Raw genomic sequence first — 27,140 nt, 5'->3', positions numbered from 1 at the left:
GAGTGTGCCTCTTAGCTCAAGTAGATACAAGAGACTAAACGGGCAGCTTCTGTCCGGAGGTGAGATGGGAAGGCAGAGAATGTTAGGAGCTGTTTGAATGGACATGGGGAATCAGGGGTGGAAAGGAGGGGTGTGCTGTCACAGTATGGGGAGAGCAATTAGGGTGTCATATAACAATGTATGTATAAATTTTTGTATGGGAAAAAATAAAAATAAAGACCCTGTGGCAGAAATAGGCTTGGGGTGTTTGAGGGCCCAAGTGGAGAAAAGAAAACATGTGTAGCAAGGGAAAGAGTGCTGGAAAATGAGGCAGGTAAGGGTCAGATCAAATTGGGCCAGGCAAGCTGTGGTATGGAGTTTGATTTTATTCCAAATGCAATGGGAAGCTAGTTGTGTTTTAAGCAGGGGAGTGATATGATTCCATTTATATTTTAACAAGATCAGTTTGGCACTGTGTGAAATATGGATTTGGGGGTGGGAGTGCACGTAGACACTAGATCAGACTGTTATAGTAGTCTGGGTGAGAGATGATAATTTCTTGGGATGACCAGCACGGTAGTAGTAGAGATGGAAAGAAGTGGACTGATTCAGGATATATTTTGGAAGTAGTACTGACAGGATAGCTGGTGGATAGAATGTGAATGGTGACATAAAGGGAAAAATCAAAGACAATTTCCCAGATGGTGGTGGTTTAGACTACAATTACAGCAGTGGGGATGGTGAGAAGTAATTCGATTCTGGGGGAGATGGTAGTCGTAAGTAAAGTTGGATTACCAAACCCACTGCTGTCGAGTCAATTCCGACTCATAGTGACCCTATAGGACAGAGGAGAACTGCCCTATAGGGCTTCCAAGGCTGTAAATCTTTATGGAAGCAGACGGCCACATCTTTCTCCCGTGGAGCGGCTGGTAGGTTTGAACCTCTGACCTTTCGGTTAGCATCTGAGCACTTAACCACTGCACCACCAGGGATCCTAAAGTTGGACTAGTAATAATTTTTAAGACCTTTGTGATAGATTCTCGAGTTCTGAAAATCTCTCAGTAAGGCTCTATTGGATTTTGGGCTCACTAGCTCACCTTATAAAAGGGCCACATATAAAGGGGCCACTCACAGGAGTACACAATGCTTCTGCCAGTCCTGTTTAGGGCCAAGGACATGTTCTTATAACCTGTATGAGAAAACAATGGGTAAAATAACAGAAAGGAATTACCAGCTGGGGCTGTATATTTTAAAAAGAGACTTCCTGGAAGGTCGATGTTTATATTTTAAATCAGCAGCGGAGATGGGTGGATGCTCTATGCTTAAATGGTGTATAGTATCTTCCAGACTGCTGGGATTGTTCTAAGGAGGTGGTGCAGAAATGGTGTGTATATTGAGAACAGAAGGTAAGGAATGAAGATGTTTTTCTTCTGTGTGATTGGTTGACATCCTGGACTCTTTCCCCTCTTTTTTTTTTTTTTTTGACCAGGGCACCAATATACAAGTGATGTTACAGAGATTTACAACTAATAATTCTAATAGACTTAAAAAAAATCAGTTACTGTCAAGTTGATTTGACTCATGATGGATGACCCCACGTGTATCAGTGTGGAACTGTGTTCTGTAGAGTTTTCAATGACTGTGACCTTTCAGAAATAGATTGCCGGGCCTTTCTTCCAAGATGCCTTTGAGTAGATATAAACCACCAACCTTTCAGTTAGTAGCCAAATGCTTAACTGTTTGTGCCACCCAAACTCTTTAACTGACTTTTAGAGTCCTCTTGAATTAAAAGTGCACAATATTAGCCAAGGTTAGGCATTTTACACGATTGAATTTTACATGAATGAATGTAAAATTCGTGGATTTTACATGAATGAATGAATGAATGAATAGACAAAATGAAAGAAGAGAAGAGGTGGAAAGCACTATTACATTGAGAGTAATTATTTCCAGTATTGTGACTGGGTGTTTAAAATCTGAAGATTAGTTCCTTGGATGCTCAGCTACTTTGGCAAAATTCTTCCCTTTACTCATGGCTAAATCTCTTGAATGAACCATACCATCTGCCAAATGGTCCACACTGTCACAGAAACAACCATCAAATTTTAGCAGATCTACTTCCCAGTCAGCAAAGGTCTTAGCATCAATGTCATAGTATCCAAAACTCCCGGGGTAGCCTGCACAGGTTTTCTGTCCTACATCTGCATAGATCCCGAGCTTCAGTCCTTTGCTATGAACCTGAAATTAGAGGAAACAGATTTACCACAAAAGAAGGTCAATCATTAAGTGGCAAAAAGAGAGAACCACACCACACAGGGACAGAAACAAGTGCACTTCATCAGGGATCAGGTTATTTTCTTTTTCACAAACCCCCAAAATTATACAGATGAGTTTATTGGGAGACAAAAACTAAATCCCCTAATTCTGCTGAGCGAGTTTAAACTATACGTGTGAGCTACAGCACAAAACTGAGAAGAAAGCTATCAGCCACTCAAATCTTCCTCTGATGGGATCCTTTGAGGTGTGGAATCACCTCGCAAAAAGCAATTTAGCCTTGGTTCTGTCCATCCATACCAACACGTGAGGCCAATGAGTGGGGGCTGATCAGACCAAGAGGGACCACCTAGGGTCCTGATGCTAAGACTTATGGGCAAGATGTAATCTATCATGGCCATGTGGGGAAGCCAATAAGGGGCCTGAACCCTGAGGCTGAGAGGCTTCCTGGTTGGTGACCATGCACGGGAGAGGGTAGTACGTCCCTCTTTTGCACTATGACCCCTCCCAGACCTCACTCTTTGTATCTTTTTGGTTGTAATAAAGTGGTAGCCTTAAGTATGGTGTACTCTGTGAATTCTGTGAGTCATTCCAGTGAATTAACAAACCCACAGGGGTAGCAAGAGCCAGCATGGGCTGGTGTCTGCCTATTTGGTGGTCTGAAAGACAGTGTTCATCTAACTAGTGAGCTCTGACCCACCTCTGGGTGGCTAGGGTTGGAGACAGTGTGCCATGTGAGTGGCTGGCAATAAGGATAGAGAAATGGGAAGGTAAGGACTGGCTCTATTTCCCCACTTTGGGAACTGGATTCTTGCTGATCCTTACCAGGCAGTTAGCAATGAAGATAGGATTTGCCCACTGTGCAGATCCTAAGTGTTATCTTTACAGGGCAATTATAGATTTAGCTCCAGAATATTTTCCTTCTATCTTCTAAAATTCTAGTTATAGTATAAGTCCAATAGCTTCTTAAAGCTTATATGGAAATATATGCACACATACATCAAGAACCAAGTTCCTTTTTACTTCTTAGATAATTCAGTGGTTTTGGCAAAAGGAGAACTTCTCCAAGACGGGCCTCAAGAGCTATTGCAAAACAATTATCTGCTGATGGAATGAAAATTCCACCCAATAAGCCTTACAATTCAATGTTCAGATAAGAGCAGCTATTCTACTTTCTAAGTGTCAGGAGGGCTGTTTCTGGAAAAGCTTCTAAAGAGAAGTGCTTATAGGTCCCTGAGTGAAAAAGAGACTTATCTATAAACTCACATAATTAGCTAGGCGGTGAATCCCACCAGGGAAGCGCTCAGGATCTGCCTGAAGTTTGCCTTTTGAATCTCGTGTGGGAGCCATCCAACAGTCATCAATGCAGAGGTACTGGTAACCTGCATCCTTCCAGCCATCTGATACCATGAGATCGGCCATCTGCATGAAGAGCTGCTCACTGAAAGACAAAGTCTAAGAATCACTACAATTTATTCAACAAACTCTTGGGTGCTTCCTACTTGTGAGGCACCCTGGGGTTTTACAAATTTTTTTAACCCAGTAACAGTGTGGTAGTTATCACAACCAATACAAGGAAAAAAGATTTTTCATTGGGTTCTTTTTCTTCTCCCCTCCCCTATCTCCTTAATACCTAAGTGAAAAAAGAACTCAAGCAACATTAACATGTACAATTAGCATAGCAATGAGAAATATATGACGAAATTTAAAAGCTATTAGAACTAAGAAGAAAGTTCAGTAAGATGAACAATTTACAAAGTTAACATAATCAAAGCTTCCATAGATATCAACAATAACCTTTTTGGAGCAAAAGATTTCATTCACCAGAGTCACAGAAAAACCTAAAATACCTAGAAATGAACCTAAGATACGTGAAGGAAGCTGAAGTTGAAGAAAATTAAAACAAGGCCATGAGAGCCAAAGTACAACCTTGAGTATATTCCACCTGAATTTAGAGACCATCTCAAGAACAGATTTGATACATTAAACACTAATGACCAAAGACCAGACAAACTGTGGGATGACATCCAGGACATCATACATGAAGAAAGCAAAAGGTCATTAAAAAGACAGGAAAGAAAAGAGCTGAACAGATGTCCAAGGGCGGCTTGAGAAGACAAAGTATTATAATGAAATGTGCAAAGACTTGGAGTTAGAAAACCAAAAGGGAAGAACACACTTAGCATTTCTCAAGCTGAAAGAACTGAAGAAAAAATTCAAACCTCGAGTTGCAATTTTAAAGGATTCTATGGGCAAAATATAGAACCCTGGTGGCATAGTGGTTAAGAGCTCGGCCGCTAACCAGAATGTCGGCAGTTCAAATCCACCAGGCACTCCTTGGAGACCCTATGGGGCAGTTCTACTCTGTCCTACAGGGTTGCTATGAGTCGGCGACTCGACGGCACCTAACAACAACAACGGACAAAATATTGAACAACGCAGGAAACATCAAAAGAAGATGGAGGGAATACACAGAGTCACTGTACCAAAAAGAATTGGTCAACGTTCAACCATTTTAGGAGGTAGCATACGATCAAGAACCAATGGTATGATGTTTAGCTGTGTTTTATTGACTACACGAAGGCATTCCACTGTGTGGATCATAACAAATTATGGATAATATTGCAAAGAATGGGAATTCCAGAGAACTTAATTGTGCTCATGCAGAAACTGTACATAGACTGTTATGGACTGAATTATGTCTCCCCAAAATGTGTGTCAACTTGGCTAGGCCATGATTCCCTGTATTGTGTGACTGTCCACCATTCTGTCATCTGATGTTATTTTCCTACGTGTTCTAAATCCTGCCTCTCTGATGTTAATGAGACAGGAAGGATTAGAGGCAGTTATGTTAATGAGACAGGACTCAAGCTACAGGATTAGGTTGTGTTTTAAGTCAATCTCTTTTGAGATATAAAAGAGAAGTGAGCAGAGAGACAGGGGGACCTCACACCACCAAGAAAGCAGCGCTGGAAGCAGAGCGTGTCCTTTGGACCCAGGTTCCTGTGCTGAGAAGCTCCTAGACCAACGGAAGATTGATGACAAGGACGTTTCCTCAGAACCAACAGAGAGAGAAAGCCTTCCCCTGGAGCTGGCACCCTGAACTTGGACTTCTAGTCTCCTAGACTGTAAGAGAATAAATTTCTGTGTTAAAGCCAACCACTTGTGGTATTTCTGCTATAGCAGCACTAGATAACTAAGACATAGACCAAGAGGCAGTCATTTAAACAGAAAAAGGGGATACTGCGTGGTCTAAAATCAGAAAAGGTGTTCGTCAGGGTTGTATCCTTTCACCATACTTATTCAATTGGTATGCTGAACAGATAATCCAAGAAGCTGGACTATATGAAGAAGAATGGGACATCAGGATTGGAGGAAGACTCATTAACAACGTGCAATATGCAGATGACACAACCTTGCTTGCTGAAAGTGAAGAGAACTTGAAGCACTTACTGATGAAGATCAAAGACCACAGCCTTCAGTACGGATTACACCTCAACAGAAAGAAAACAAAAGTTCTCACAACTGGACCAATAAGGAACATCATGATAAACAGAGAAAATACTGAAGTTGTCGAGGATTTCATTTTACTTGGATTCACAATCGATACCCATGGAAGCAGCAGTCAAGAAATCAAATGACGTATTGCATTGGGCAAATCTGCTGCAAAAGAGCTCTAAATTGTTAAAAAGCAAAGATGTCTCTTTGAGGACTAAGGTGTGCCTGACCCAAGCCATGGTATTTTCAATCACCTCATATGCATGGGAAGGCTGGACAATGAATAAGGAAGACTGAAGAAGAATTGATGCCTTTGCATTATGGTGTTGGCAAAGAATACTGAATATACTATGGTCTGCCAGAAAAATGAACAAAGCTCTTTTGGAATAAGTACAGCCAGAATGCACCTTAGAAGCGAGGATGGAAAGACTGTCTAATGTACTTTGGGCTTATTACAGGTGGGATCAGTCCCTGGAGAAGGACATCATGCTTGATAGATGTCGAAAAAGGGGCAGACCCTCAAGGAGATGGACTGACACACTGGCTGCAACAATGGGCTCAAACACAGCAATGATTGTGAGGATGGGGCAGGACCGGGCAGTGTTTTGTTCTGTTGTACACAGGGTTGCTATGAGTCAGAACTGACTGAATGGCACCTAACAACAAGAACACGTGCAAGACCCATATGAATAAAACTGATGCTCCTAAATGATCTGAACAAATGGAGAGACATTATTTTGTTCCCAGATAAGAAAACTCAACAGTATAAAGAAGCTAATTATCCCTAAAAATCTTTAGACATTTAATAAAACCCTGAACAAATCCCAAAAGGATTTCTTAAGGAATTTGACTAAATGATTCAAGAAGTTCACCTAAAAGATTAAACATGTCGCTAATTGCTGAGCCTCTCTGATGTGAAATTCCAATCAGCCCAGGCTACTGGTTACTGTATGTCAACTCCATGGTAAGAGTTGTTATTCCAATTTACCAAAAAGGAATGTGAGGATCAGACTGGTTCAGTACCTGTCTTATCCAGCCTCAACCCTCCTTTTTGATAGGTAAAGTTCCTCCAGGTCAACCTTTCAGCTGGACGCCACACCCAAGGGCGAGGAGGTAGGGGAGGAGGAGAGAAGGTCAGGAGGGATCTCAGAGACCATGCGGTCTAACACTCTGGAGTTACAGCTAAGGAAACTGCGACCCAGAAAGAGGAAGAAATGGCACGGGTCTTGGTCCCTCGTCGTTCCTGCGCACCCGAACTATGCTCACTGGTAGCACCAGGCACAGGCAGAGCAAAGCTCACAAGGGTCTGAATGGAGTTATACGGTAAGGGAAGACATCTCTAGCTGGGTGACTGGGCAGGAAGAGAAAAAGGAAAAGTAGGGGCCGCTGGCCTGACTCCCACCCCAGAAGGGGTCACACGGAGAAAGTTTAGGGCTAGTCCCCACCCCGGCCAGTTTGCTGGGGATAAAAAAACAGCAGCCGTAGGGGAGCTCTTCCTCTGGCTCAAATGTCTCCGCTGAGACCCTCCATCCCTGAAAACACACCCAGACAAACACACGGAAAGGTGAAGGGAAGGGTGTGCCCAATATCTCTGATACCTGACGCAGGAATTCGGCTCTTGCTTGCAGTCAACGTTGCACATGAAGCGCTCCCAGTGCAGCCAGCCCATGGTAGGTGTCATCGCCAAGCCATTGTCCAGAGCCTTGGCCCCAGGGACGCCCCAGAGAACTAGGGCTAGAACACTAAGCGCAAGCACACAGCCTAGCCGCTGACCTCGGTTTATGAACTTCCCTGTCACCATGATCACCCAGTACTGATTGCCATGAATAACCAGGACTTTTAAGTTTAACCTTAGAGGCGGACCAATCACCGATGAGCTATTAAATAATGACGTTATTGTTTCTCAGGCAACTGGGACGGTTATCCCCAGAGGCGGACCAATGATATTCACGTAAAATCATCGCAACCAATCGCACTCTTTTTTTTTTTTTTAATCTGCCCGCCCTATTTCCGTACCAGAAGGAAGTGCGGCACCTTAGTGATCTCCAGTTGAAGCTGTACGTTGCTCACGTGACCGAGATCTCACATGACGTAGGAGGTCACGTGATCAGTCGCTTACGTGAGCAGAAGTAGTTCTGGTCGTCGTCTACCGTCTCGCTATAGCCGTTTGAGGGAAGAAGGAGGAAAATTACTCGATATCATTAGAGGTTGGTGTGTGGGTGGGAACTGGGGACCCGGGGGTGGTGATGATGGAAACCAAAGCGGGGTCCGGAGGCCGCTTCCGCCTTTTTAATTCCCTGCCTGCCCCTCCCCCCTTCACCCCCCATCTCAGTGCCGGAAAGCCGCCTTTGCTGCGCCTGGTGGGGAAATGGTGGACGTTCGTGACTGTGTTTTTGTATATCTGTGTATCGGGGCGGGTATCAGGGGACCCCAAAGAGAAACCGTAAGGCGAAAAATGTTTGAAAACTACGGCCTTGAATTAGGAAAAACAGATATTGAGACCAGTGGTCTGAGTGCTGGTCCACCCAATTCAAACACTCAACCTTCACTGTCTGATTGTTTGTAGGAGGAGGCACCAAGTGAATTATATCTGTAGAGTCAAATCTAGGCAAATACTGCGTGCCTGACAGAGGCGCCCAATAAATGTTTTTACAGAATTGTATATTTAAATAACGTTTGTTTTTCCGTTTATAACAATAATCTGTATGTTCATTCGCTAACATTTGAAAAAGAATAGTATACTATAATTTAAAAAAAAAATACACGTAATTCACCACCTAGAGATAACTACTCAACATTATGGTGTATTTTCTTCCCAAGAAGAAAATACACTTACTCCACGTGTCATTACAATTTTTTAAAAGTGTGTGTATAACTCACATATAAATGCACAAATTCTTAACTCTCAAATGGAATCTTGGTGGTTTTCTCAGGAGATGCAGTAATGAAGCAGAACCTCCCTATCACTACAGAGGGGCTGTTAAGGCATAGAGTGCTTCAGGGACATTAAATGGGACGGGTCATCCCCGGGATAAGGCAGGCAAAAAACCGGTCCTTAAATCTTCCGCTCAGACCTAAGGATGGTTTATAGGAAGACTTATCACTGCAGATGCAGTGTGCCAGGCACGTAATAGGCAATTAGTACATGTTTATTGAATTTAATCCTCAATAAAGTTTTATGGCAGTTACTACACTTTGTACTTTCCTTCCAAGAGGCCCAGTTTTCCCAGACCATGTCAGACCATCCACATACAAAGCTAGAAAATTTTATAAAATCTGCTATACCAAATGCCAGCAACGCAAACATTTTATTTATTTTATATTTTTGCTGAAAGTTCTAATTCTCTTTCTAGAAAATTAAGAATGTACAAAAAATGAAAAAATAGAAAAATTCATAAGACTACAATTTAGAGTAACCCCTATTAACATTTGACGAATTCCCTATGCGTATATATTTTTAACTTTTTTTTATTCCAATTACAGTGATTTTAAAGAATTAAAACAATATAAAAGTATATAGGGTAAAAGATGACAATCTCTCTTCAATCCCCCTAACTTCCAGTTCTTTTCTTAAAAACAAGCTTGTATTTTTTGCTTCCAGATCTTCTCTATGCATTTACATATATGTATACATGCATACTTAATGTTTTAATGTAAGTAAGATCATACTGTGTGTATTCTTTTCATTTAATATATTTTGGAAATCTTTCTAGTTCAGGATAGATGGATCTCTTTTTTAAAACTGCTGTATAGCATTCCTTTTTGAGAATACAGCATTCATTCAACCATCCCCCTATTGAAGAATATTTATTTGTTACTAGTTTTCTGCCATTACTAACTGCTGCAGTGAACATTTGTACTTGATGACTAGATTCCTAGAAGAAGAAGAATCACAGGGTCAAACAGTATGTGAATATATATTTTTTACATAGTTGAGATTATAAAGTAGCTGTGATCTTGGGCCACTTAAGGTTATAGCATAAGTAATTTATCATGTTGAATATTTTCATAGCTTTTTTTGAGTGTATATTATTCCATCTTTAAATACATTTCAAAAACTATATAGCTCCATAAATTTTTATCTATGTTTCAGATCATCTCCTTAGGGCACATAACCTGAAGTGGATTTATTGTGTGAAAAGATGTGATACATATTACTGAATTCCTTTCCAGAAATATTGTATCAGTTTTCACTCCTCTAGTAGTTTATTAGTTTGTGAACCACAATCGCACTGACATATTCTCACTGTTTAGTTTTCTACTATCTTGATGGGTGAAAATGGTGATTAATTCTGGTTTTACTTTTATTTCTGATGATTAGTGAGGTTTGAACATTTCTTCCAATGCTTATTAGCCATTTATATTTCCCAGACTCCTCTCCTTTAACATCCCCCTTCCCCCAATAAATATCTAATCTGTCATCAAGTCCGGCAGATTCCACTTCTTTGATATGCTTAGATCATATCTTTCCTCTCCCTTTACTGTGTTGCCTTAGGTGAAACCCATAACACATCTCCAGATTCTACCTGATCTGGCTAGTTCCACCCCAACCCCCTCCTGTTTGAATGCCACAGTGTTGCCAGGGTGATCTGTCTGAAAGGGTTCTGATGACATCACTCCTGTTGAAATCCCTTAAAAGGCCTATATCATGTAAGACCTTCCATATCTGATTTCTACCTTGCCAGCGTTGTCTCTTGCCTTGGCCCCTTCTATTCTGTACTTCATCATGTATGTATTTTTATTTGTTTATATATCCTGGAACTGGTTAGTCTGTTAAATTTAACCACCCTGTCTCCAACCAATACAATTGACCAACCAGTCCCTCCTTGTCCCTTATACCCTGCACAGAGTTCTGTCATGGCAGGCATAATGTGTTTCTGTACTTATGTCTTAGATGAAGACACACAGTCCTCCTATAGGACCGTAAGCCCCTGGGCTTATTGGTACTTGTATACCAGAGATGAGTGCTCAAACTGGCAACTAGAAAATGTTTGTAAAGTGAGTGGCTGAATTCCCCTTAATGTCTTTTTTGCAATTATCTCTTAGGTCTTAATATTTCTCTGAGTTTATTGATTTACATGAGTTTTTTTATAATGTTATTTATATGTTATTTGTATTTGTTGAAGATCATCTTCCACTGATTTTGTTGCTGTTAATTTTTTAAACCTTTTTTCCCTATGATGTTAATACATGTTCAGTGCAGAAAACTTTGAATTTACAGAAATGTCCAAAGGAAAAAAATTTCTTAAAACAAAAAACATAAGCCTACTGCCCAGAATTAGCCACCTTTAATGGTACCTGACACATAATAGGCATTCTATAAATGATTGTGGAATGAATGAATGAGTTAAAATTTTGGTGATGTCTTTTTGCTTATACAAATGTTTTTAAAAAAGCTATCTGTAATTAAGTTTTGTATTAACAGTTTACTTTTTTTACTTTATTGTGAACGTTTTTCCATGACAACAGTCTTCTAATTTTTTTTTCAGCCACACCGAAATTGCGTTGAGCCTAGCTTGCCACCGAGATCCCAACAGTCACCATGATGCTGAGCACGGAAGGCAGGGAGGGGTTCGTGGTGAAGGTCAGGGGCCTGCCCTGGTCCTGCTCAGCCGATGAGGTGATGCGCTTCTTCTCTGATTGCAAAATCCAAAATGGCACATCAGGTATTCGTTTTATCTACACCAGAGAAGGCAGACCAAGTGGTGAAGCATTTGTCGAACTTGAATCCGAAGATGAAGTGAAATTGGCTTTGAAGAAGGATAGAGAAACCATGGGACACAGATACGTGGAAGTATTCAAGTCCAACAGTGTTGAAATGGATTGGGTGTTGAAGCATACAGGTCCGAATAGCCCTGATACTGCCAATGATGGCTTCGTCCGGCTTAGAGGACTCCCATTTGGCTGTAGCAAGGAAGAAATTGTTCAGTTCTTTTCAGGGTTGGAAATTGTGCCAAATGGGATGACACTGCCGGTGGACTTTCAGGGGCGGAGCACAGGGGAGGCCTTTGTGCAGTTTGCTTCGCAGGAGATAGCTGAAAAGGCCTTAAAGAAACACAAGGAAAGAATAGGGCACAGGTACATTGAAATCTTCAAGAGTAGCCGAGCTGAAGTCCGAACCCACTATGATCCTCCTCGAAAGCTCATGGCTATGCAGCGGCCAGGTCCCTATGATAGGCCGGGGGCCGGCAGAGGGTATAATAGCATTGGCAGAGGAGCTGGGTTTGAAAGGATGAGGCGGGGTGCCTATGGTGGAGGTTATGGAGGGTATGATGACTATGGTGGCTATAATGATGGGTATGGTTTTGGGTCTGATAGATTTGGAAGAGATCTCAATTACTGTTTTTCAGGAATGTCTGATCATAGATATGGAGATGGTGGGTCCAGTTTCCAGAGCACCACAGGGCACTGTGTACACATGAGGGGGTTACCTTACAGAGCCACTGAAAATGATATTTACAATTTTTTCTCACCTCTTAACCCCATGAGAGTACACATTGAAATTGGACCTGATGGCCGAGTTACTGGTGAGGCAGATGTTGAATTTGCTACTCATGAAGATGCCGTGGCAGCTATGGCAAAAGACAAAGCTAATATGCAACACAGATATGTGGAGCTCTTCTTGAATTCTACTGCAGGAACAAGTGGGGGGGCTTATGATCACAGCTACGTAGAACTCTTTTTGAATTCTACAGCAGGGGCAAGTGGTGGTGCTTATGGGAGCCAAATGATGGGAGGCATGGGCTTATCCAACCAGTCTAGTTACGGAGGTCCTGCTAGCCAGCAGCTGAGTGGTGGTTATGGAGGTGGCTATGGCGGTCAGAGCAGTATGAGTGGATATGACCAAGTTCTGCAGGAAAACTCCAGTGACTATCAGTCCAACCTCGCTTAGATAGAGAAGGAGCATTAAACAGCTATTATAGAAATAAAAGCTGTGCATTTATGGGAGTTGACTAGAATGGGAGGAGGGATGTCTAGCATATCCAGTATGGTTGGTAAATGGGAAATATAATTGATTCTGATCACTCTTGGTCAACTTCTTTCTTTTTCCTTCCTTTTTTAAGAAAAAAAAAAATAAGTTTAACAGTTTCGCATTACAGGCTTGTGATTCATGCTTACTGTAATTGGAAGTCAGGATTGTTTTAAAACTTCAAGCTCAGTAATTTTGAACACTGAAACATTCATCTAGGATGTAATAACAAAGTTCAGTATTGACCATAACTGTTAAAACAATTTTCAGCTTTCCTAAAGTTAGTTATGTTGTTAGGAGTGTATCTAAGCAGTAAGCGTATTTAGGTTAAAGCAGTTTCACTTATGTTAAATGTTGCTCTTATACCACAATACATTGAAAACTTTGGATGCATGTTGAGAAACATGCTTTTCTGTAAAATTCAAATATAGGAGCTGTGTCTACGATTCAAAGTGAAAACATTTGGCATGTTTGTTAATTCTAGCTTTTTGGTTTAATATCCTGTAAGGCACGTGAGTGTACACTTTTACTTTTTTTTTTTTTTTTCTAAAGATCTGGGACAATTTCAAGATGTAATACCAATACTTTAGGAGTTTGGTCGTGTTGTTTGTATGAAATTCTGAGGCTTTGGTTTAAATCTTTCCTTGTATTGTGATTTCCATTTAGATGTATTGTACTAAGTGAAACTTGTTAAATAAATCTTCCTTTTAAAAACTGGAAAATAATCTTACATAGTCTGATTATTAATACGTTCTACCATATGGGCACAGTGTAACATACTTTACAATCCCCTGCTATTGAAATTTAAATGTTCTAAATTTTTAAATTATAAACAGTACATGAGCATCCTTATACATAATACATCTTTGCACGTATCATTATTTTTAAGATATATTGCTAAAAGTGGAATTGCTGAGTCGAAAGTATACATAGTTTCAAGGCTTTTGATTTGTGTTACCAGAAAGATTGTGGTACTTTGTGTTTTCACCAGGAGTGTGTGTTTTTTATTTTTTATTTTCTCCCCATACTGTCCTCAGCAATACACGTTACTCTCTTCGATCTTTGCCAATTTTAGTTGAAAAACAGTATCCCATTGCTATTTTAATTTGATTAATATTGAGGTTGATCATTTTTCTGTTTGTTTCTAAACTTGTCACATTGTCCACAGGACTAATTGAGCTACTCTGTAGACTTTGCAGTTTATCAAGACAGCGTTCTTCAAACTCCAAAGAAGTAAAAGCAATTCTTTGCCTTTCATTTAACCACAGACTAGATCTAAGGCACCAATGTTTTAGAAAATAAGTGGGCCTGTGTTATTATCGAAATCATTCAGTCTCTTTCATGAATTTATTAATAGAGCCTACAAACACCCTTTACTTTAGACTTTTTAGGGCATCTAAAGCTTTTAAGCCAGTGGGTCTCAAACTTTAGCGTGCATCAGGATCACCTGTAGGGCCTGTGAAAGCATTGCTTGCTGGGTCCCATTCCCAGGGTTTCTGATTCAGTAGTTCAGGGGTGGGGCCTGAGAATTTGCTAATACTGCTGCTCTCGTGACCAGCCATCACAGCTCCTGCAAACCCGCCCTTGCCCTAAAACTGCAACTTTGAGGAGCCGCTTCCTTAATGGTCCCTGATTGTCTCCCCTTTGTTCCCATAACAAATAGTTTAAACTTTTTAGTAAAGTACAAATAAAACATGATTATCTATTTACACCACCTTGCACCTGCCATGAGGACTCTGAACTCCAGTGGCATCAGGGGTTATCTCATTTCTGTCCTGATCACACAGTGCCTTTAACAATTCCATCACTCAAAGGCCTGCACGTCTGGAGGTCCTCAAGCCAGTGGTACCAGCTGTACTAGAATTTCTACAGACCACGTAAATCTGACCAGCCTGGAACCGAACTGTTAACTCTGGGTTGTTTAGGCCTTAGGACCTCGGGAAACGCCCTAAGATAGAAGTCATATACCAAATTGGTATTACCTTGACTCCATTTCATTCAGGGACTCTTTTCATTGAGAACCATTTCTAGAAAGTCATTTTAACTGAAAATGCAGTGGGAGGTGATTAAGATTCTTTTGATGACTTCTATTTTCTATCATAGATGTCAGGAGACTAAAATCCATTTTGACTTATTCCCTACTAAGCCAGTCATTACCTTTCCCACTTAAGCCCTTCAAGAAGCTTTTCTTAGAGGATTCACGAGTAGGTGTTTTGCTTCCCAGGCTGCTCAGTTAATTTTCCAGAATGTTCTCTAGGTATGAGTCAAGATTCTCCAGTTAGCCACTAGATGTCATCAAATCCCAGGGAAGGATAAGCTGAGACCTGAGATACGCTTGTTTCCTTTTCTTTGTGGGATAAGAAAAAAGGGGTTAGGGAGGCAGTCAAAAGAGACCCTAGAGAAGGTCAGTGGACAGACTAGAGGTGTGCAAAGGGACAGCAGTACCTGTCAGGGCAGCAGCACTGACATTTGTGCGTGTGCATGTGCGCGCACGCACACACACACGCGCCACCAGTGATTTCTCTCCTTCTCAAATCTGGCTCCACCCAGGAGAGTTGCTACCCACCCACACCCCCCAACCACCAAGTCAGGGAATTCATTTTAGACTGTGCACATGAGCTATCTGGCAGGATCAGGTGGAAGGTTTGCAGCCACAATAATCTTGGCCTAATGGAGTCTCCATAGATGCCTTGTGCCAGTGGTTCTCAGAGTGTGGTCCCTGGACCAGTAGCATCAGTATCACCTGGGACCTTGTCAGAAGTGGTAGGACATTCTCAGGTCCTACCCCAGACCCACTGAATCAGACACTCTGGGGAGAGGTCCAGCAATCTGTGCTCTAACAGGCCCTCCAGGTGATTCGTTAAAGTTTGAGAAACACTGGCTTACATGTGGATTCTTCGATTCGACCATTCATTTATTCATGCATTCATTCATTTTTCCAACAATAAACGGAGATAACTAAAGTGGGGGCAATCCTGTCTGTAAACATGGCATATCTTCTCTGCCTCCCCTTCCCTGACTCTCTCCCCAAGCAAATTGACATGGAAATACATTGCAAAATCATCGACAAATCAAGGTCTTTTTCCATCAGAGTAAAGCACTCAGCTGCTAACCAAAAGGTTGGCGGTTCAAACCCACCAGCTGCTCAGCAGGAGAACGATGTGGCAGTCTGGGTCTGCTTCCTTAAATATTTCAGCCTTGGAAACCCTATGGGGCAGTTCTACTCTGTCCCGTAGCATCGCTATGAGTCGGAATCGACTGACAGCAGTGGGTTTGGTTTGGTTAGTTTTCCATCAGGCAGAATTCCTAGTGTTGTCAGCAAAAATGAGAATTTCTCCAAGATGGGCCTCAAGGGCTATTGCAAAACAGCTAGCTGCTGATGGATGGAATTCCTCTTGTTGTGTCTGGTACCAACTGGAGAAAGTCACGAGCCATTTCACAACCTGCTCCCAGACTGACCAAAATTCAGTCTCGTGAAGGCAAAACTGCCTTGTCCATGAAGTCACCAAGTTAGTGGGGGCAGGATCTCACCAGGGAGGTGAGGGGTTAGAGGGTGACTGAAGCCTGTATATGGAAGTCCTTCAGCAGTGATTAGCACAGACACTCAGAACACACATCCCTCCAGCCATCTGTTAGAGGCTTCTGAAAGAAGTGATGGGTACTGAGAGTCAAAATCTAAGAAGCATTAAAATTTATTCAGTAATTGGTTTCTGAACCATTTACCTATTCTAATGCTTTGTCTGGAGTCCCTGGATGGTGCAAGGGTTAATGTGCTAACCGAAAAGTTGGAGATTTGAGTCCATCCAGAGGCACTTGGGAAGAAAGGCCTGGCCATATAATTCTGAAAAATCGACCATTGAAACTCTATGGGACATAGTTATACGCTGACACACATGGGGTCGCCATGAGTCCGAGTTGACTGCAAGGCAACTGGAACTAGACTGCTTTATCTGACCATATGCTAGGTTAGGACACTTAGGTGTACATTGTGAGGACCCTTTTCCTGGGTCCTTTTTCTCATTCCCCCCCCTTCCTGCACTGCACAGGCTTGTTTCTCACACACACACACACACACACACACACAATGTCAGTGCTCGTCATTACCACCCCCATTTTAGAGATGAAGAAAATGAGTCTCAGGGAGGGTGAGAATCAACCTTGTCTCTGGGAAAGAAGCAGAACGCTGGAGTGAGTGTAGGAGGGGCGAAGGAAATAAGCTCTGGCGAGGGAAGGAGGACAAAGCTTGCGTCCGTTTGTGGTATCAGGGTAGCCCTGCCTAGGCCCTGTGGGTTGAAGGTGCCAATGCCCTGCGCTGAGTCTGGCTGTTCCTCTCTCGTTCCCCAGCCTGCTTTTCCTACGCTAGACCCCCACCAAGCTGGGGAAAGCATGAGGTAGGTGGGGCCTCAGCAGGGCGAAGAGATTGTTTGCTAAGAATCTATTCCTTTCTCTCCCCTCCCGCTTTTCTGAGACCGCCCAGAGTATGTTTTCAGGGAAAGCGCTGGGGAAGAGGCTGCCGGGAAAATGGCGGCCGCGGGCGGGGTTGCGGGGGCTCGTGCCGGGGGAAGTGGTCAGCGTTGGCAATGGCTGACGGTGGGGAGGGAGCGGAGGAGAGTGGGCCGGGTGTCAGCGTAGCTGTGAGAAGGGAGACAACCACTTCGATCGCCACCAAGGCCCAGAATCAGGAAAGGCACGCCTCGGACCCTCGCCGGCCCTCCCAGGGCCCACTCGCTCCTTTCTGCCCAAATGGGCGCCACCGGGGGGCGGGGGGAGGCCCAAGACCGAACCGCGCTACGAGGGAAGAGAAGGGGTGTCTTTGGAGCCGCCCCCGGTGCCCTGCCAGTGGCGGACACCCCCCCTCAGTGGGTTATCTCTGGGTGGTCCCTAGAGACTCCTGCTTCCTGCTCCAGACGCTCCGCACAAACACGCCCCTCCTCCGACCGCAGCCGGGAGCCGGGGCGGGAGGAAGCCCTTTGTGCCTGAGGCTAGCACACTGCTAGCTGCCACTTGCAAGTAGTGGGAGTCAGGTGAGGTGAGGTGAGTTGTTAGCTGCCATAGAGTGGCCGCCGACTCATGGCGACCCCGTGTGTTACAGAGTAGAAGTGTTCCATAGTTCGCCAGGCCTTTCTTCCACGGAGCCAGTGGTGGGTTCCAACTGCCACCCTTTAGGTTAGCAGTTGAGTAAACCACTTGAGCCACCCAGGCTCCAAGGGTGAGTTGAGGGAAGCCGCCTTTTCTTATACAGTGTTCACATAGGGATCACAATAGAGTCCCAGACAGAGCGGGAGAAAATGTAGACCAAAATTCAAACTCACAAAAAAAGCCCAGACTTCTGATCTGGCAGAGACTGGAGAAATGCCAAGAGAATCTACATTTCTTTTTTTTTTTTTTTTTGAAGGAGGAGAAGTTAATGTGAGTGATACGGAAAATATTCTGGGAAAAATTGGGGGAGTTACAGATAAGGAATGCTTGGAACTAGAGAAAATCTGCCAGTTGTTGGTGAGCATTTAAAATAACAATGTAGCTTTTAAGGAACTTAGTGTTGTGTTTATTTATTGAGAACCTCCATAACTATCTCCATTTGATTTCTTTTCCCTTTTTTTAAATTGTGCTTTAGGTGAAAGTTTACAGAGCAAATCAGTTTCTCATTAAACAATTAATACACATATTATTTTGTGACATTGGTTGCCAACCCCATGACATGTTAACACTCTGTGCTCAGAGAGTGAATGGTGAGTAAAAGAGACTGAAAAAATGCCAATATGACTGGAGTTCCTAGAGAGAGAGAGAGAGAAGTGTGGTGGGAGTTGAGGCTGTGCCTGTATGTAGGGATTTGGACCTGCACGGCCTTAGAAGCCAGCTTAAGTGGTTTCGTCTATATCATAAGTGCCATTGGAGGCCCTTGGAATGGGGGTAGTGAATCAGATTTGCCTTTCGAAAATATCACTCTGGGTATAGTGTGGACAAAGGATTGAGGAGGGGTCAGCATGTATTGGGGGAGTCCCATTAGAAACTATTAGAACTATTTAGATTATAGATGATGGTAGCTTAGACTAGAGTAGTGGTGATGGTGGTAGTTGCCATTGAGTCGGCTCCAACTCATGGCGACTTTATGTGTAACAGAATGAAACATTGTCCGGTCCTGTGCCATCTTCATGATCATTGGTATGTGTGAGTCCATTATTGTGGCTATTGTGTCAGTCCATCTCATTGAGGGTTTCCCTCATTTATATGGAGGGAATTGGTGTATTTTAGAGTTACTTAGGAGATAAAATCCACAGGACTTGGCGATGGATTAGAATTAGGTGTGAGGGAGAATAGGGGTCAAGGATGACTTCTAAGTTTCTAGCTTGTACAACTGTATGTTTGGGAGTACTATTCCCTGACTCAGAGAATACTGAATACCAGGTTCAGGGATGAAGACTGTGAGTTTGGTCTTAGACATGTGTTTGAGGTGCTTTTGAGACACTCAAGAGACATCATACAGCTAATTAGGTGGATGGATCTGGAGCTCAGAAGAGGAGTCTAGCCTGGAAATATAAAGTGTGGACTATATGCAGATAGGTGGTAATTGAAGCCGTGTGTGAGGATATGATGGTCTAGGTTAGAGAGTATCAGAGTGAGAATGTAAGTGAACATAGGAAGAAGCCGTGAGAAATGCCAGTATTTAATCTGGAGTAGAGGAGGATCCACTTGCAAAGAAGACGGGTTAAGAGCAGTCAGGGAGGTTTAAAAGAATGTTAGGAGGTCATCTACCTGTGCTAAGAAGATATTTTTCTAGTTTACCGTGTCACTAAGGGTGAAGCCATTCAAGGGTCCTGGTTTCATGCAGGTTTTCACTTAAATCTCAGGGTTAAAGAATGGTACAGAAGATTATTTGGGAAAATATATGCAAAAGTGATGTTTGGGGAGAAAACCATCGGTGTGGTTTTATGCATAAACACACATGTGGTGGTGGCAGGATTCTAAATTTAGAGAATGCAAAACACATAGATTTCAGATTCATCTGCCTTTTCATTATATTTCTCACCCTTAAGGGCTTTCATACCTAACAACAACAACAATCAACCTATTCTGATACACCTTGCCATCGGCTGTAATAAAGACACAAATGAGGCCACACCAATGAGAGAGTAGGTAAGGCAGTACCGAAAACCTTAATTAAAAAAAGACAGACATCATAATTAACCCCAGAAAAGGTCTAACTTACTTGCAAATAACAAAAAAGAAAAAAATAAGTGGGGAAAGTTCTGAATGTGGCTCCCTGGCTCATAAGGGAATTATTGCTGGCACTCTGCTATGCTGAAATACGTGGCTCTTACTCCTCTTTTTAATTTCTCCGTGTTTCCCTTCTAGTCTGTCCACGTCTCCCTGCTTAGTCTTCAGGACACTGCCCCACTGGAATCAAAGAATAGGCTATTCTCTGTCCTGATAGTAGGTTAGTGACTTAAGGGGCAGATGGTTCTATAATTGAAATGACAGGATTACTTCTTAAGGTAAAACTCCATTATTCCTTCCAAAACCCTCTTCTTAAAAAAAAAAAAAAAAAAAACCAAGAGTATGGCCCCCGGACACCCTTTTAACTGAGTACTGAAGTCACTCCTGAAGTTCACCCTTCAGCGAAAGATTAAACAGGCCTATAAAACAAACAATAACATACATAGCTTAACCACGTATATGAGACTAAATGGGCACACCAGCCCAGGGGCAAGGATGAGAAGGCAGAAGGGGACAGGAAAGCTGAACGAGGATTGCAACTAAAGTCACATAACAGTATGTGTGTAAATATTTGTACGAGAAATTGACCTGTAAACTTTCACCTAAAGCACAATTAAAAAAAAAAAAAAAGGCTGAACAAATGGAAATGGAGAACCCAAGATCGAGAAGGAGACAGTGTTGACACGTTGTGGGGTTGGCAACCAGTCTCACAAAACAATATGTGTATTAATTGTTTAATGAGAAACTAATTTGCTCTGTAAACTTTCACCTAAAGCCCAATAAAACAAAGAGAAAAGAAATCAAATGGAGATAGTTATGGAGGTTCTCAATAAATAAACACAACTCTTAAGTTCCTTAAAGGCTACATTGTTATTTTAAATACTCACCATCAACTGGCAGATTTTTCTCTAGTTCCAAGCATTCCTTATCTGTAACTCCCCCAATTTTTCCCAGAATATTTTCCATATCACTCACATTAACTTCTCCTCCTTCAAAAGAAGGAAATGTAGATAGATGAAAAATTTTAATATGACGTAAAACCTCCAAAGTATGAAAAAACAATCATGTGTCTATTCAGCGGCAGCGTGAGACTTTTGTATCATCAGTTATCACAGAAACAGAATTGTTCTCTTAACACTAAGAATGCAGCATCTATAATTATGGGGTAAGACAACACAAAATAAGATAGAAGTGGTTCTTGGAATTTCCAAGTTATTTAAGATATCATAGATAGTTTATCCAAATTCAGTATCTCTGTGTTCTCTTAATTATGAGTATTGTGTCTTTAGTTTTACTTCATTACTTAATGTGTTAATCCAATATAAAGTGCATTTGCTTTTGAGAACATTTAATTCTATTATAGAAGATAAGTACTTTAATTCAAGTGTATAGTGTGTAAAACACACTAAACCTTTAAAGATATGTTCAGTATAGATGAGTAGTTAGTAAGTAAAACCAAAGGAAAAAAAAAAAAAAACAAAACCCAAACCCATTGCCATGGAGTTGATTCCAATTCATAGCGACCCTGTAGGACAGAGTAGAACTGCCCCCATAGGGTTTCCAAGGTTGTAAATCTTTACAGAAGCACAGTGGTACATCCTTTTCCCGAGGAGATGCTGGTGGGTTTGAACCACCGACCTTTTATTTAGCAGTCGAGCACTTAACTGCTGTACTACCAGGGCTCCTGAGTTAGTAAGTAGAGGATATATATGTTAGAAAGAAAGGAATGGAAGGACCAAGCAATGCCTGATATTCATGAGCTACCTGTTCAGAAAATATTCCTATATAAAATAAATAAGAGGTTCTAAATATTTATGATACACTAAATGTCACTGAGGCACTTGAGGCAGTAAAAGAGGCATAAAACATTAAGATACAGTAAATATTCATGAGTCTTTAATTTGCCATCTATTGGTGACACCGATTCTGGCTTCATGTATCCTCTGCCCAAGAAACACAAAACCTATGGCTCTTCAGCAGTCTTGTATGGCAAGCTACAACTACTGTCCAGGTGTACTACTTGTTTCTGTGTCTCTCTAAAAGAGCAAGTTTATGTCATTGCCAGAGTACCTTCCATCTATGGACTGCCTTGCTTGAACCTCAACTCTGGTTCTTGTAATCACATCATCAGCAGAGATAGCTGATGCAGCTGAGAACATATGAACACTGTGTACCCCAGATTCAGAGTGTGGTCTTTCCACCCCTTGCACCCTACCCTAAATTTGTTAACTTATCCCATCTTTTCTCTCTTGCTTATTGCTGTGTGTTTAAGCTGACTTAATAACTGTGGGTCTCCAACAATCCAAAAAAAAAAAAAAAAAAAAAGAAGCAGCAGCATGTTAGGAGTGACTTGTATCACTGAAGCCAAAGGAAGAGACTGTTTTAAGAATTAGGAAGTGGACTGTCAGCAGTGTCCATTGGTGCTGAGAGGTCAAATAAGATGTGGACTGGTGAATATGTATTGTATTAAGGATATGGAGGTCATTGGTGACCTGGTTGTTGTTGTCATTGTTAGTTGCTGTGGAGTCAGTTCCGACTCATGGCAATCCCATGTGTGCGGAGTAGAACTGCTCCATAGGATTTTCAAGGCTGTGACCTTTTGGAAGCAGATGGCCAGGCCTTTCTTCAGAGGTGCCTCTGGGTGGGTTTGAATTGCCACTTTCTGTTGGTAGTCAAGTGCTTAATCGTTTGCGCTACTCAGGGACTCTTTGGTGACTTTAGTCCTATCTATTTTCATTGAGTGACAGGGCAGAAATCTATATTGGAATGGGCTGGAGTATCATTAGTAGAGAAGGGAAGGCAAGGAAATGGAAACAAAGTATAGAGAACTATTTCAAGCAATTTGATGGAGAAGACAGGGTAGTAGCTGGAGTGGGGTGAGGGGTCAAAAGAGGCTTTTTTTAATAGGGAGAAATTTTGTGGCTGTGTAAAGTTCACAGTTAGGGATCGATTGAGAGTGATTGGTTGTATATGGAGTAGAGAAAAGGGATAGATAATAGTGTACATTTGCTGAGAAAGAGGAAGGTCTGGGACCCAAAGCATAAGTGGAGAAATCAGTCCTCAGGAGAAGAGAGAGCATCTCTGTCTTGAGGGACTAATGATAGAATATATGCAGGTGTGAGTAGGTTTATGTTTGGTGTTAGGAAGATGGGGGAGCTTCCTTCTGAAGGCTTCCTTTCCCACATTATTTTCTCCGTAAATGGGAGGCGTGATCACCTGCATGTAGAAGTTTAAAGAGAGTGGAGAAAGTTTGAAATAGTTGTAAGCGTGAGAGTGGATTGACTAGAGAAATATAGAAGGCCTGCTGAGTAGTGTTGATGGCTCATTTCAGGTTGTTAATTTCTGGTTGTTAAGTTTATCACGAACCAAGCTGTACTTGTTATAAATGCTTTTCTAAACGTTCCAGTGTTTTATTTAATCCTCAAAGCTGGCCCATGAGGTAGGTATTATTATCACCCCCATTTCATAGATGATGAAATGGAGGTACAGCAAGGCTACATCACTTGTTTAAGGTCACGGAGCTAGTAAGGGTTGGAGCCAGGTATGGAATCCAGACAGTCTGACTTCAGATCCCATGATGTTAACCACAACACTAAAATATGTCCTTAAAAATCCTGATGAAAAGTGGGAAAAGTGAGGAACAGAATTTCAAATTCTCATGGATCCTGACTTTCTGGATCCGTGGAAGCTGGATAAACCCTGGAAACTATTGCCCTGAGATGATCTTTAAACCGTAAACCAAAAATATCCCCTGAAGTCTTCTTAAAAGCAAACAATAGTTCGGCTTAACTAGTAAAGAGTGTCTGCCTTGAGCATTGTGCTATTTCAAGATGTATCTATATGGGATCAAATTTACCACAGTAACTCATAAGATTAGGTGGACAACTTAGAGGGCAGTGCATTTATGTTAATGGGGGAGGAACAACTCGGAAAAGGAAGACGAGAATGGTAAGAATGTAATCAATGTCACCGAATTGTACATGTAGAAATTGTTGAATTGGTGTATGTTCTGCTGATATTTTACAACAACAACAAAAATAATAATAAATTATTTTAAAAAATAGGTCCTCGCCCTAACAGGGAACACAACAGAGAGTCCTGAATGGAGCGGGAGAAAAGTGTGGGGCAGAACTCAAATTCACGTAAAAAGACCAGACTTAATGGTTTGACAGGGACTGGAGGAACCCCCATAAACTATGGCCCCTGGACACTCTAGTAACCCAGAACTGAAACAATTCCCGAAGCCCACTCTTCAGACAAAGATTAGACAAGACTATAAAAAAAAAATAATACATGTGAGGAGTGTGCTGCTTAGTTCAATCAGACACATGAGACCAAATGGGAAGCTCCTGTCCAAAAGCAGGATGAGAAGGCAGGAAGGGACAGGAACTGGTTGAACGGACACAGAGAACCCAGGGTGGAAAGGGGGAGCATGCTGTCACATTGTGGGGATTGCAACTAATGTCAGAAAACAATATGTGTATAAATTTTTGTACAAGAAATTAACTTGAGCTGTAAACTTTCACCTAAAGCACAATAAAAAAATAGGGTCCTGATCATACTTTACCATTGATAAATATCGATCTACATAATCATATTTAATGACTGAGATGTATTCCATTGTATGAATGTAGCACATTTTAAGATGTAATTTAAGCATCTTTGATGTCACCCATTTTTCTCTTAATGGGCACAAGCTCAGTTGCCAGGACAGGAAGAAACTGTGTTGTGAGTTCCCTTTGCTGGCAGAAAACATGGAGGTGCTTGCCTTTCTGGGCCCGACTAGAGGCCGTGTCCAAACCAAGTGTCGCAGTATTCTCGGCTCTGACTACATACATAAAGAGGGTCCATGGATTTGTAAATTTGTTTATGCTTGACAGTCTACTCAGTTAATTTTCTAGAAACTCTCTAGCTGTGATTATGTATTCTCAAGTCAGTCACTGTAGCTGTTGTTGTTAGGTGCCATCAAGTCAGTTCTGACGCATAGCGATCCTATGCACAACAGAACGAAACACTGTCCGGTCCTGCACCATCCTCACAGGTGTTGTTATACTTGAGCCCATTGTTGCAGCCACTGTGTCAATCCATCTCGTTGAGGGTCTTCCTCTTCTTCGCTGACCCTCTACTTTATCAAGCATGATGTCCTTCTCCAGGGACTGATCCCTCCTGATAACATGTCCAAAGTATGTAAGACGTAGTCTCTCCATCCTTGCTTCTAAGGAGCATTCTGGTTGTACTTCTTACAAGAAGTGGTTCATTCTTCTGGCAGTCCATGGTATATTCAATATTCTTTGTCAACACCACAATTTGGAGGCATCAATTCTTTGGTCTTCCTTATTCATTGTCCAGCTTTCGCATGCATATGAGGTGATTGAAAATACCATGGCTTGGGTCATGCGCACCTTAGTCCTCAAGGTGACATCTTTGTTTTTCAGCACTTTAAAGAGGTCTTTTGCAGCAGATTTGCCCAATGCAATACGTCATTTGATTTCTTGACTGCTGCTTCCATGGGTGTTGATTGTGAATCCAAGTAAAATGAAATCCTTGACAACTTCAGTATTTTCTCTGTTTATCAAGATGTTGCTTATTGGTCCAGTTGTGAGGATTTTTGTTTTCTTTCAGTTGAGGTGTAATCCATACTGAAGGCTGTGGTCTTTGATCTTCATCAGTAAGTGCTTCAAGTCCTCTTCACTTTCAGCAAGCAAGGTTGTGTCATCTGTATAGCACAGGTTGTTAATGAATCTTCCTCTGATCCTGATGCCCTGTTATTCTTCATATAGTCCAGCTTCTTGGAATATTTGCTCAGCATACAGATTGAATAAGTATGGTGAAAAGATAGAACTCTGATGCATACCTTTCCTGATTTTAAACCACACAGTGTCCCCTTGTGCTGTTTGAACAACTGCCTCTTGGTCTATGTACAGGTTCCACATGAGCACAATTAAATGTTCTGGAATTCCCATTCTTTGCAATGTTGTCCATAATTTGTTATGATCCACACAGTCAAATGCCTTTGCATAGTCAATAGGACACAGGTAAACATCTTTATGGTATTCTCTGCTTTCAGCCAAGCTCCAACTATAATCAGCAATATATCCCTCGTTCCACATCCTCTTCTGAATCCAGCTTGAATGTCTGGCAGTTCCCCATCCATGTACTGCTGCAACCGTTTTTGAATTATCTTCAGCAAAATTTTACTTGCATGTGATATTAATGATTTTTTTAGATAATTTCTGCATTGTGTTGGATCACCTTTCTTTGGAATGGGAGCATATATGGATCTCTTCCAGTCGGTTGGTCAGGTAGCTGTCTTCCAAATTTCTTGGCATAGGTGAGTGAGCACCTCTAGTGCGGCATCTGTTTGTTGAAACATCTCAATTGGTATTCCATTAATTCCTGGAGCCTTGTTTTTCGTCAGTGCCTTCAGTGCAGCTTGAACTTCTTCCTTCAATACCACTGATTCTTGATTATATGCTACCTCCTGAAATGGTTGAACATCAACCTATTCTTATTGGCACAGTGACTCTGTGTATTCCTTCCATCTTCTTTTGATGCTTCCTGCATCATTCAATGTTTTGCCCATAGAATCCTTCAAAATTGCAACTCGAGGCTTAAATTTTTTCTTCATTTCTTTCAGCTTGGGAAATGCTGAGCGTGTTCATCCTTTTTGGCTTTCTAACTCCAGGTCTTTGCACATTTCATTATAATACTTTACTTTGTCTTCTTGAGCCGCCCTTCGAAATCTTCTGTTCAGCTCTTTTACTTTATCATTTCTCCCATTTGCTTTAGCTACTCTACATTCAAGAGCAAGTTTAAGAGTCTCTTCTGACATCCATTTTGGTCTTTTCTTTCTTACAACTTTGAGTATATCGCACCTGAATTTGGAGACCATTTCAAGAATAGATTGATGCATTGAACACTAATGACCAAAGATCAGACGAGTTGTGGGATGACATCAAGGGCATCATACATGAAGAAAGCAAAAGGTCATTAAAAAGACAGGAAAGAAAGAAAGTCAGTCGCTAGACACCACCAAATCCCAGAAAAGGGGAGAAGCTGTTTGAGCCCTGGGTTATGGGAGTTTTAATTTTCCTTCCTTCTACTTTGCTGTATTTTCCAGGTTTTCTATAGAGAGTATGTGTAACTTTTGTTTTGGGAGGGAAATGAAGTTAACTTCTCTAAAATAAAAAGCCAGGCTAGGCAG

General features: G+C 41.8%; 2 protein-coding genes across 2 annotated transcripts in view; one reads left to right on the top strand and one right to left on the bottom strand.

Moving 5' to 3' along the window:
• The window catches only part of GLA (galactosidase alpha), a 15,135-nt gene extending 7,488 nt beyond the window's left edge, over positions 1-7,647 (bottom strand). Inside the window, exons 1-4 of the mRNA XM_004377552.3 lie at positions 7,350-7,647; positions 3,520-3,694; positions 2,040-2,217; positions 1,077-1,168 (exon numbers count right to left, since the gene is read on the bottom strand). Coding sequence (XP_004377609.1) covers positions 1,077-1,168; positions 2,040-2,217; positions 3,520-3,694; positions 7,350-7,552 — 648 coding nt within the window. The 5' untranslated portion in view covers positions 7,553-7,647. The remainder of the gene's footprint in view (positions 1-1,076; positions 1,169-2,039; positions 2,218-3,519; positions 3,695-7,349) is intronic.
• A 124-nt stretch (positions 7,648-7,771) lies between these two features.
• On the top strand, positions 7,772-13,272 carry HNRNPH2 (heterogeneous nuclear ribonucleoprotein H2). Its single transcript, XM_004377526.2, has 2 exons — positions 7,772-7,958; positions 11,241-13,272. The coding sequence occupies exon 2, from the start codon at positions 11,294-11,296 to the stop codon at positions 12,641-12,643; it is 1,350 nt and encodes a 449-aa protein (XP_004377583.1). The 5' UTR covers positions 7,772-7,958; positions 11,241-11,293; the 3' UTR covers positions 12,644-13,272.
• Positions 13,273-27,140: the final 13,868 nt, after the last annotated feature.

This window comes from Trichechus manatus, unplaced genomic scaffold (genome assembly GCF_000243295.1).
Source record: "Trichechus manatus latirostris isolate Lorelei unplaced genomic scaffold, TriManLat1.0 scaffold00051, whole genome shotgun sequence".
Classification (NCBI taxonomy): Eukaryota; Metazoa; Chordata; class Mammalia; order Sirenia; family Trichechidae; genus Trichechus; species Trichechus manatus.
This window is presented reverse-complemented; position numbering and strand designations above follow the sequence as displayed.